Here is a 12,725-nt window from a genome sequence, read left to right on the forward strand (position 1 = left end):
TTTATCCTCCACCCCCACCCCTTCTCTCCAACCCCTAAAGCTGCCTTCATCACAGCATGAGCGCCTTAACCATAGAAAGTCATATGTTTATAATAACTATGCAGCATGGCCATGAATCATACTTTTAAAACCTTTTGCCATTTAACTTCAGCTTCGGTCTTTGATCCATTACGTCTGTCATTAGTTTATATGCTCTGCGTATCTTTGCAGACCTTTGCCCCTTTCTTTTTCGTTTCGTTTTTTCCATTCTTTCTTTTTTTTCTCTCACAGCAACCTTCACAGAAAGAAGGTTGCCTTGATTGAACACGAGTCCCTCCTGTCCGTTATAACACTGTTTCCCAAACACTGGGTCGGGACACATTTGTGGGTCACGGACAGATTTTTATGAACATGCCCAAAAAGCTTTTTTTTTTTTTTTTTCACCAATTAGAAACAAAATTCAATGATTCTTCTCTAATTTCACAAAGAAATCAAAGAAAAATCTACGTAATTCCTTCAATTAGAACACAAATGTTTAAGAGGTAGTGAAACTAGACGATCTACAAGCTCACAACATGGCGCTAAGCGACGCGCTGTGAGCTTGTAGATCGGCTGTTTTCACTAGTTTGGATCCCTGGCAAACGTCTAATTTCTTTTTTGGGTCACAAGCTAAGAGGTTTGGGAACCACTGCTTATATAACACTGTCCCTCCCGTCCTCTCCACAGCTGCATTCACCATGATCGGCACGTCCAACCACCTATCGGACCGCTGCTCTCAGTTCGCCATCCCCTCCCTGTGCCACTTCGCCTTCCCTACGTGTGACCGCAGCTCGGGGGCAGACAAGCCTCGGGACCTGTGCAAGGACGAGTGCGAGATCCTGGAGAACGACCTGTGTAAGACAGAGTACATCATCGCGCGCTCGAACCCCATCATCCTCAAGAGACTGAAGCTGCCAAACTGTGAGGACCTGGCCGCCTATGACAGCCCTGAGGCTGCTAACTGTCTGAGGATAGGCATCCCCATGGCTGAGCCTATTAACAAGAGTGAGTTATTAAGTCATTTAAATGTAATGCGGTTATTATTACAGTGATAACTTACTATTACAATCACTGTAGTTTAACTATATTCTGACAACAAGCATCTCAATAGCCAGCGCAATGCCGAAGTTTGTTGTCCTAAAATCTGGAAACAAGTTAGCATTTGTAGCTGTCTATGGGTTATTGAAAGAGCATTTAGATGCTTGACCTCAGGTCTGTGGTTAACACAAGCTTAAGACTTTCACGTTTAGTTATAAACATATAAATACATCAGTAAATATCCTACTCATGCATGAATTGTGAAGCTTTAACATCTTCAAAAAGGTGTTTGCTACTGTCACAAGTGGCTATCTATCTAATACAGAGATTGTCATGGACATCCAAGTATGTCATCCCTGGACTGCTTTATTAACCAAAGTGCATTAGATGTTTGTGATAGGAATGGTGATATGTGTCAGATAACAATTATGATCCAGATAATGATATACAAACCAACATTTCGTCACTGTCGGGCAGAAACCTTGTATCTTTCAAATTAGTATGTTTTTTCGTAAAGTAAAGCCCTGCTTCATCATACAAGACTGCCGCACAAAACTAGTGAAAATAGCAGATCTACAAGCATGTGTGCTTGTGTTAGCCTCTTATTAATGTCTTCATCATACCCCTCCCCCGCAGATCACAAATGTTTCAATAGCTCTGGGTCAGACTACCGTGGTACGGTCAGTGTGACCAGGTCAGGGCGACAGTGTCAGCCATGGAACTCCCAGTACCCTCACAGCCATACCTTCCTGGCCGTCCGCTACCCAGAGCTCAACGGGGGACACTCGTACTGCCGCAACCCAGGGAACAAGCATGAGGCCCCCTGGTGCTTCACGCTGGATGAGAGCGTCCGCATGGAGCTCTGTGACATAAACGTCTGCGGTGAGACACTTTATTACTACAGCACACAAGGGCAGCATACAACCCCTAGGGCCTTCTCAAAATGACAGAAGCCAGCATTATGTTAATAGTTTTGAGAGAAATGTATTCAACTCGACTAGTATTACATTAATTACATATTCCATCTGTGTGTACAGTGATACAGTCTGCCTCGATTCCATATTCATAACATAATAATGCAGTGTGTTTTATCAGTGACCTGTGAAGTGGTGCGTATCTAAATAAGATATACATTAATAGGCTCATTTAAAAGTTCATATGGTATTGAAGTGGATTGTTTTATTCAAGTATTCTTTTCATTGTAACATTTTGTAACAGAAAAGTATTGTTTTGAAGCAAGGACCCTGTTAAAGTAATCTGCCTTGTCTACTAAATGTATGCAGGTTTAGCATAACCCTAACCCTGAACTAGAATAAACCTGGTACAGTATTACACTAACTATCAATAATTAACTCAAAATACACATCAGAAGCATCATAGTGTGAATTTGTTTCAGTGGCCTCTTTATTGAGAACATTAGGCTGTCAAGATGCAACATTGTTCCTCAGACCAACTCACCAATCTATATACTTGACGTTATTTCTCCTTCATACACCCAGATCATAAAGAGAAGCATGGCGGCAGCAACATGGAAATCTTATACATCCTAGTTCCCAGTGTAGCCATCCCACTGGCCATTGCCCTGCTCTTCTTCTTCATCTGTGTGTGCCGCAACAACCAAAAGTCTGCCAGGCCTCCCGCGCCGCGCCAGCCCAAACCAGTCCGCGGACAAAACGTGGAGATGTCCATGCTCACCACCGCCTATAAGCCTAAGGTAAAGTATAAACTAAAACCACGCACGCACGCACGCACGCACGCACGCACGCACGCACGCACGCACGCACGCACGCACGCACGCACGCACGCACGCAGGCACGCACGCACACACACACACACACACACACACACACACACACACACACACACCAGAAACGTTCACACACATTAGAAAAACATACCGGACAAATATCCTTACACTACCAGCACAGTGCATGCTCTCTCACACACTTAAACACACAAACTGTACTGGAGTGTGCTCCAGTGGGCCGTGTTTGTGTTTCGGTGCGTTTGTGTGTGTGTAAAGAGAGAGGAAGAGGCAGACAGAGCAGGCGGTGTGACCAATGATGTTTTCACGGTGTGCTGTATCTGATGAAGCCATGATGCTTTCAGGACAGCTTGTGAGGGTGCAGAAGGGTCGGCTGTAACTCTGGGAAGGCTGATATACGACCCACTGCTTCCAGAATAGCACTCTCTACTCTACCTTACAGAAAGAGAATAGCACGCTCTACAAAGAATGAGGCTGGGATGAAACATTTGTGGATGATGTACAATATGTTTTTGTTACGTTTGTTTTTACAGTAAGTACAATGGTAGCCACTTCAGGACCTCCCATCATTATAACTACAGTATCAAGAATCTCAGAATCTCTCTTTCTCTCTCCTGCTGCTTTCAGCAGAAAGAACATATGGGGCTAATAATACAGACAGACATCTTCTGACTGACTGCCATTGTCTCATTCCTGCATTCCTCGCTTACACAGCAGCACATAGGCCCAATACGCATGCACGCACACACACACGCACGTGCGCGCACACACAGAAAGAGCTTGTGGACTCTCATGTGGTGAATTTAAATGAGCGCTCTCCTCTGTTTATCTTGATAAGTAATAATGGTAGACTGCAGTGAGAGTCAAAATACTGGCACACTGACTCTCTGTTCCAACAGGGCATGCTGGTCTCAGTGGGTAATAACTTATGATATGCGTGCGTGCGTGCGTGCGTGCGTGCGTGCGTGCGTGCGTGCGTGCGTGCGTGCGTCGTGCGAGAGAGACAGACAGAGTGAGTCTTCTCACATGTACAGTATTGTTACTGAAAAAGAGTATGGTTTTTCACGCATATTATTTGTATTTCTGTGTGATCCAATTAAACCCTTTGTACTTCGTGGCCCGGTGTCCCCCAGGGGTCTATACTTTGCTCGCTCCCCTCTGCTCTCATTATGAGCTTCGTAGATCGGTTATTAGTACTTGCCAAATATTTGCCTATTAATGACATGCCCAGAAAATGAACGCTGTGGCTGACGTGTGTACGTGCGTGCTTACTGTATGTGTGAGTGAGACGTTCCTGGCAGAGGGTTCTGATCTGTATCATCAGAGCCCAGCGCGGCCCAGGAATATTCAGCTGCAACTCTTTCTCCACTAGCTTCTCTTTCTCACTCCCCCTCTCCCTTTCTCTACTTCCTCCATTTTATCTCCATTATATCTATCTCCCTCCTTCTCTGTTTTCCAGCTCTTTCCCAATTGACCCCCCTTCTTCTTTCTCTTCATAATATCTCTCACAGGATCTCTTTTTCATTCTACCCATTCCTCTCCTTTCTCTGGCTTTATATATCCCTCTCTCTCCTTCACCGTCCTCATGTCTCTCTACCTTCAGATCAGCCTATCTCTCTCTCTCTCTCTCTCTCTCTCTCTCTCTCTCTCTCTCTCTCTCATTTGCTTTCTTCTCCTTTTCCTTCCTGGGTCCCCTCCCTCTCTCCCAGGACGTCTTTGTAATGGTAAACATGAGGCAAGCTCTGCCAACCAACACATAGCTCTTATTAGAATCCCTATCATATTCCAGCCAAAGGTTGCAAACCCGGTCACATCGGGCCTGTTTATATTCCTGACGCCCACCCTGTTTGATGAGTTATCCAATGCCGTGTGTCTGTGTAGCGTGGAGCTGATGGCTAAGGTAGGCTGTCTCTGACGGCACAGCCAGCAGCTGTAGACACAAGCGTGGAAAGGCTTTGAAGAGAGGGCTTTGTTATGTCATTGATGCAGAGAAGACATTTTCACTGACACACGTTGCAGAGAGTAGTGAAGACTATAGCTGGAAAGGCTGCTTGGTTTCGATACCATGACTTTCTCCGCACTCTCACTCCTTCCACTGCGTTTCCTGTCGACCCAGCAGGCCTGGCTCTAAGGTCATTCAGAGGTCGTTGCCTATGATGATCTTTACCCACACAAACATACACGCACGACCTGCATGCTTTGAGGAAGATCTGAGGGTTTGGGTGTGGGGAACAAACTCCTAACTAAAAACATCTGTCTCTTTTCAAAACATCAGCAACCACCACACAGGCAGGCAGGCAGACAGCCAGACAGACAGACAGACAGAGTACCAGCACCTCATTTTGCTCTGCAACAACCCCCTGCTTAATCGACCTCTCCTCCCCCTCTCAGGAATTTCATTATTCATCAAGGAGTTCTCGGAATTTCAAATTCTCTGCCAACCCGACGCCTGTCCTTCTCACCTTTTATCTCCTACCAAGCACGCATGCACTCACGTACGCACGCACACACACACGCACACACACACTCACATTCACACATGCACCCTGCAAAGATTCATTCTCTTGGATCACCTGAACATCTTTTAGATGCTGGCTGAAGGCAGCTCAGATTATAAGGCATGGAAGACAAACATGAGCATTAGACCTTCAAAGAGCGTGCTCCAATATTCTAATATCCCCACCCTCACCACAGAGCTGCGCTCAGCTAACCCTGTGGGCGTCTGGAGTCTCTGGTTCTTACTTTGAACACGCAATTCAAGCGTCGCTGGCCGCTGTTCGACGACAGACTGGAGTTCCAAGAAAGTCGCACAAGCACATGTGTTGGATATCTACCACAGTGGGGTTTTGACATTGATGATCTTGGATTGGCTGTCATTGGACACGCAGGTCATGAAGAATACTCCGTGACTTTGGTCGAAGTTTTGAATTGAAATACATGCTTTTGCGTCATTCCAGGTCATGAAAACATTTTCTGACCTTAAAATATAATCAAATAATGACATTTCCAGTATAAAAAAGAAAGAAGAAAATTGCAAAGCTGACCGTACCATATCTTGGCAGGACACTTGCATATACAAATCATCACTAGATGAGATATGTCAAGCCATAGCAGAATTGTCATAACTGAAACTAACAGCCCACTAGTTCTGTTCAGTTAGATTTGGGTCTACAATCAGAACTGCCTATTATGCCCTTTCCAGTAAGCAGCCTCTGTTGTCATGGTTCAGTTCACAACTCATTGGAAAGCAGCAGTTAGTTGATCATCCCTCACATAAAGACCCTCTGTTATTCCTGGAGCCCCCGTATTCTGCAACTGTAACTGCTTGAAAATTAATTACCCACAATTTATCAAAAAGGTGCCAAGACTGGCTTGTCAGTTAATTGAGTGGTGCACATTTTTAAGAGCTGGTGTTTTGGGTTTTGGTCCAGATTGCTTGTAGAAAGAAGCAGAGTTACAGAGATGACATAATGTATTCGGCTTGATTGTGATAATTATCAGCTCTCCAGGCTCATTTTCCTTCCCTGTCTCTCACAATGTATTGCCCACCCACACACATACAACTGTAGACACTTACTTGCTGTTACATTAGGAAGTCTGCCTGCATCAAATTAGAACCAGCACCAATGTAAACTTTTAAGTCCACATTTTCCCATTCTGGGACAATTATGATAAATGTATTACAGACCTGACAGTGAAATATAACAATCTACGTTTTCCCTCTCTGTCTCTTGTCTCTCTAGAGTAAGGCCAAAGAGCTGCCCCTGTCAGCTGTGCGTTTCATGGAGGAACTTGGGGAGTGCACCCTGGGGAAGATTTATAAGGGTCACCTGTACCTGCCAGGCATGGACCAGGCACAGCTTGTGGCCATCAAAACGCTTAAAGATTTCTCCAATACCCAACTGTGGGGTGAATTCCAGCAGGTAAGACATTATGGCAAGCACCCACACATCCACCTTGCACAGGGCTATGGGATCAATCATTAACAAACTGACCAAACACATGAATGGCAAGTTCTACCACATCATGACTTGCCATCATCTCAGCAGGTCAATCGGCCTTGCTGGGTTGCACCGATTGACCTCACACCTCGAGGCGTTGTGTGCTTGTAGATCAGCTATTTTCACTTGTTTTGGGTGACAGTCTTGTATCATGAAGCAGGGCTTTACTTTATGAATAAAACGTACACATTTGAAACTTGGTGATACAAGGTTTCTGCCCGACAGTGACATAGTAATATAGTGATAGTGATATAAATGTTTGCAAAATTACACACACACACACGCACACACACACACACACACACACACACACACACACACACACACACACACACACCCTCTCATACTGTAGATGACAAGCCTCTTGCAGAGCCATGCTGTAAAAAATTGATTAGTTCTCTATGTAGAAAATGCTGCTGCTTCATCTCCCTTCTCCTACTCAGCTGTACGCTGATTAGCTCGAAACTGACTCACTGTAGGCAAAGGCCAAGCACTGATTCATTTTTTGGAAAGTTAAAGTCCTTTCCTATCCAAAACCGTTGTATTTACCCAAAATGCTGTACTGTAATGTGTTTGTTAATGTCTCTGCTTTTTTCACAAATGCCTTCTGATTCTCAACACAGGAGGCGACGGTGCTAGCTGAATTGCACCACCCCAACGTGGTGTGCTTGCTAGGCGTGGTAACCCAGGAGCAGCCCGTCTGCATGCTCTTTGAGTTCCTGCCCCAAGGCGACCTCCATGAGTTCCTCATCATGCGTTCGCCACACTCTGACGTGGGCTGCAGCAGTGACGAGGACGGCACGGTGAAATCCAGCCTAGACCACGGAGACTTCCTCCACATGGCTATACAGGTAGGACTTTAACCAATTAAACCCTAAACTTAGCTGGGTGTTAGCTGTTTTTGCTCTACACAAAATATCTTTACTGTAAATATAGTTGCCTATTTTCACCCAATGTTCACCACAGAATAGGGACCCTAGGGTTTGAGTGGTCAGCTATTTGAAAGAGGTCTAAAAGTAATTCTTACTGTTGTACCTAGAATATAACTTTGAGTATAAAATATCTTAGAATTGTGATAATTTGGGGGAAACCTCAACCTTTTCTAACCTAACTTAATCCTCCGTAGGTGGCTGCTGGCATGGAGTACCTAGCCAGCCATTTCTACATCCATAAGGATCTGGCTGCTCGGAACATTCTAGTAGGCGAACAGCTCCATGTCAAGATCTCTGACCTGGGCCTGTCTAGGGAGATCTACTCTTCAGACTACTACCGGGTTCAACCCAAGTCCCTGGTACCCATCCGCTGGATGCCCCCAGAGGCCATTGCCTACGGCAAGTTTACCACTGACTCGGACATCTGGTCATTTGGCGTGGTGCTCTGGGAGATCTTCAGCTACGGCCTTCAGCCTTACTACGGCTTCTCCAATCAGGAAGTGATGGAGATGGTGAGGAAGAGGCAGCTGCTGCCCTGCCCTGAGGATTGTCCACCCAGGTATAGACAAACCTTATCACACAATATTGTATGCAAGCCAGGTACCGAATATTTCCAAATAGTAGCCCGGGCGTTTAATTCGCAAAATCGACGACTGGCTATTTGCGACACTTATTTGCGTCCATTTGAATGGTGGTCGATACGCACAACGGTGTCAGACCCCCGGCAGGTATTTGGTGCCCGTTGGGTTTTTGGTCCCGGGCTACTATTTGGAAATATATGGTAGCTTGATATAGGAAAATGAGCAATCTATTGTAAATCCACTGTGATGGTTCCTGGATGCATCAACCTTAAAGATGGTAAAATACAAATTGTTGTCACACAGGGTTTATGGCCTGATGACAGAGTGCTGGCAGGAGGGACCCGCACGTCGCCCCCGCTTCAAAGACATCCACTCCCGCCTGCGGGCCTGGGAGGGGCATTCGTCCCACGCCAGCTCCAGCACGCCCTCCGGGGGAGGGGGCAATGCCACCACCCAGACCACCTCGCTGAGCGCCAGCCCCGTCAGCAACCTCAGCAACCCCCGCTACGCTGCCGCCGCCGCAGCCGCAGGGTACCTCTACCCGGCCCAGGCCATCGCCCCGCCGGGCCAGATGGGTCAGATCCCGCCGGGCTGGACCCCCGTGGCGGTAACCCAGACCCACCAGCGATTCATCCCGGTCAACGGCTATCCCATCCCGCCGGGCTATGCCGCTTTCCCAGCCCACTTCCAGGCCCAGGCCCCAGCGCCCCGGGTCGTCCAGCACCATCTCCCGCCTCCCAAGAGCCGCTCTCCAAGCAGTGCCAGCGGCTCCACCAGCACGGGTCATGTCAGCAACGTGCCCTCCACCACGGGCTCCAACCACGACGCCAACACGCCACTGCTCTCTCACTGCGCGGTGCCCGGGAACATGGGAGGTCAAGTATACGGACAAGTAACCCAGAAGGGCATGATGATGGACCATACACTGCTGGCCTCGGACCCCAGCAGACTGATGTACACCGAAGTCATCACTGCAGACCTGTAGAAAGAGGGCTTGCTTAGACTTTCTCTGTGCCAGGACCTATTTTTTAAGTTTGGATTCTCACTCCGGGACTCTTAATGTACGAAAAAAAAGAGAAAAAGAAAAAACATTTTGTTTGTACTTTGGACACGTGGGGACCCACCAGAAACGGGGCTACATTTTGAGTCCCATCCCCCAGTTTTAAGAAACACTGCCACCGCATATACACAGCTATTTGACTTTTTAATGCCTTGTTATTGAAAGAAAATGTACTTTGTTTGTTTGAAAATGTGCCGTTATTATTTTAACCCTTGTGTAAATACAGTGCATAGATCTGATCCAGAGTGAATGAAATGCAGGTATATTCAAAGGAACATTTTATTAAGGAGAATGCGTTTTAAGCAGAAAAGTAGTCTACCTATCATTGATAGTGGCTGGCTGGTTGGGAAGTTAACATGTGAGGCAGTTTCCATGTCAAAACTCACTCCTCGTAGGAATGAATATTTCATGCAGCATGTTTGTGAGGGTAAACTAGCAATATGGACATATACGTAATAGAATCTGTGTGCCTTTCAGCATATGGGGGGTTTGATTCCGATCTTATCAAATGCACGTATTGTGCGTACAGTACATTCTGTACCATGTACAATAAGATTAGGTGCTTGTGATTATTAGGTGCCTTTGATGTTTGTGATGGACACAAGTCTGAGTGAAAAGACAAATCGAACAAATGGGATGTGTTGTCTTATACTGAGCAGCAGACTAATACGTTATTAGCCTGGTGAACACATGAATCTGCAACAAGTGCCTGCCCCCTCAAGTATGTTTCATGAATATAATGTTTATAAAGACTACAATAACGTGCCATGTCCGTTGACTCTGTGTGACACATCATCAGCTCCAAGACTATCAGACTTATGATTGGCTAGTAGACGTACAGATCTGTAGCTCAGTCTATGAGTGTTACGTTGGCCAAAATTGCTTCTCCAGGACTTGTTACATCTAGCAGAAAGCATGTCATCTTTGTCACTATCACCATGATGCCTGATTTATACTTAAAATAGCCGATCTACAAGGTTGTAGATAAGCTATTTTTGATACGTGATACAATGCGCAACCAAGTAAAAATATCCACCACTAATCAACCTTCCCACACATTTACAAAGATTGCTTTAGCACGCCAAATCTCAAATCTCATTGCTAGTTGTCCAGGATGAGGAGCAGAGTGTTGACCGTGAGCTGGATGTGTGACTGTCTGCTCTTTTCCTATAACATGGTCTACTCTGTGGGCCATTCCTTTACCATTTACTTGCTCAGCTCTTACATGCTTCCTACCTCCCACTTCTTTCAAGGTTGTTTGACTCAGTGTAGGAGAAGCTGTGTGTAAACTCCTTAATTTATTCATGTTTATTTTGTACCATAATATAGGTCTTCTTCTCTTGGCCTTATATACCGCCTTCTCTGTCAATTCTGTTGCTGTCCATCGTTTCCATAATGTTTAAAATGGAAATGATGTGATGGCAAGACCCAAGGAAACTGCGTGCCAGTGGGAGTTCCTCCAAGAGGGCACATAAGGCAATAACTAAAGTGATGTATAAATATACTAAAGGGGGAAACGGAATTCTACCTAGATAGCGAGGAACAACATTATGGAGACTGTGGCAAGGTGTAGGTTCTAAAAAGAAAAATAATTGAATGTGTTCTTCCATTGTGTTGATTGAAGACTTTGTACATATGTCATGTCCATGTCATGTCCAATGTCATAGTAGATAGCAGGTAAGCAATATAGAATGCATTTACTCCCAATATCATGTTGTCATATGAAGAAGTATGAGTGGTAATGGAATAATTCCCGATTCTATATAATCACAAAAAGGATGTTTCAGCCCTTTTTTAGCCTTTTTTGGTCTAAAGGTGGTTGCACACTGCTGCGTTTTTCGTTGCGAAATGCGTTTTTCAGGGCAAGGAGAGAGAGAGAGATAGAGAGAGCAAGGGACCGAGTGGTGCGCGAAACGGGCGGCAGTGTGCAAACGTGACTGACATAAAGTGAGGTTGATTTTTTTATTTGCGTGCTCCGAAATTCACCCCGATATTCGGCCCGAAAAACGCAGCAGTGTGCAACCACCTTAAGTTGGAGAGGGCAGTTTATTTTGGTGAGACTACAGTACATGATTATGGATGAAGACATTTCAGAGGAACTTCAGATGCAGCTACAATATGAAACAAATATCACCCGAGTTTGAATGTGTTTGTTGCTATACAGTTGTTATTGTTACACTGCCCGTGTTTGTGTAGTAGACAATCATTGTTTGTTTTGTTGCCATGGTTATATTGAGGGTTCCTGTCTGTATGTGCTACACTGAACTGTAGCCCACAAATAACCTTTTATTACGGTAGTTTGCTTAGTTAACATTTGAACATTTAGGCAACTCTGGTGACATTTCATATTGGCCACACACCTGTGCAAAACAACAACAAAAAAAACTGTGGCTTTTAGTATCTGGCTTAATTTTAAATGCATTTAATGTATTTTAACTGTTGTACCTCATTGTCGTTAATTAGTTTAAAACGGCAAGTTTTCCAATACATTCATCATGTCATATTTGTCTAAAAGATTATTTTTTTTATCTGGGTAAAAAGTCGAAAGATGTTTGTTGTACTATTGACTGAGGTACCTGTTCTCAATCCTGATCTTTGGTGTGGACACGGACAGGCAGTATGTGAACAGTGGATGTTTGTGGAGTATGCAGAGATAAGTGGTACCAGTCTGACCTCATCCTAAAACAGAACTTTTTAACATTTACATACTGTAGCCTACTTACACAGTCCAATCAATTAATGTGAACATGAACATCTTCATAAACGTATGACTAGAAAAACAGCATTAATTTGGTGGCAAAAAGACAACAGCTTCTCCAGTGACAGAAATGGAACATTTTGCATATTTGACCTCTTGCATCCAACTGAACATTATTTCATAGAAGTGCCAGCACAGAAACCAAAATTCTACCCACACATTCCTGGATTCCTGGGAAATGCCTACTTGCATACAGTTGGTAGTTTCGAGACAAACTGTTGACAGTTTTCAAATGCTCCACCATACTTTCTGTGCAACAGTGTTAAAAGTGTTGAAAAAGGCAGACTTTAAAGTGGGATGCCAAGCACTGTTCTATTTCGTCTGTGCGGTCAAATGGCCGTTCAAATATGTATTTTGAAGATAGTTTAAATTATACTTATGTGAACGGAAATTACAGATGATGGCTTATTGGCTTCCTGTGCGCTGCTTTCAGGAGGTGTATTTATAAACTATGAAGCATTTGAAGATGGTTGAATACTTGAGACTACACAGTCGGTGTCCCCAGTGTTATGGTTGATTTATGTGTCACGGTGTGATGTGTTGTAAGCTTGTTGATTTGCTATTTTCTCGGT

General features: G+C 44.8%; 1 protein-coding gene across 1 annotated transcript in view; it reads left to right on the plus strand.

Moving 5' to 3' along the window:
- The window catches only part of ror1 (receptor tyrosine kinase-like orphan receptor 1), a gene marked incomplete at its 3' end in the record, with an annotated part of 53,756 nt that extends 44,436 nt beyond the window's left edge, over window positions 1-9,320 (plus strand). Inside the window, exons 5-11 of the mRNA XM_080727899.1 lie at window positions 706-1,023; window positions 1,693-1,938; window positions 2,556-2,770; window positions 6,565-6,744; window positions 7,446-7,673; window positions 7,949-8,313; window positions 8,639-9,320. Coding sequence (XP_080584025.1) covers window positions 706-1,023; window positions 1,693-1,938; window positions 2,556-2,770; window positions 6,565-6,744; window positions 7,446-7,673; window positions 7,949-8,313; window positions 8,639-9,320 — 2,234 coding nt within the window. The remainder of the gene's footprint in view (window positions 1-705; window positions 1,024-1,692; window positions 1,939-2,555; window positions 2,771-6,564; window positions 6,745-7,445; window positions 7,674-7,948; window positions 8,314-8,638) is intronic.
- Window positions 9,321-12,725: the final 3,405 nt, after the last annotated feature.

Source organism: Nannobrachium achirus (assembly GCF_963921795.1).
Source record: "Nannobrachium achirus genome assembly, chromosome: 1".
In the NCBI taxonomy this organism is placed as follows: domain Eukaryota; kingdom Metazoa; phylum Chordata; class Actinopteri; order Myctophiformes; family Myctophidae; genus Nannobrachium; species Nannobrachium achirus.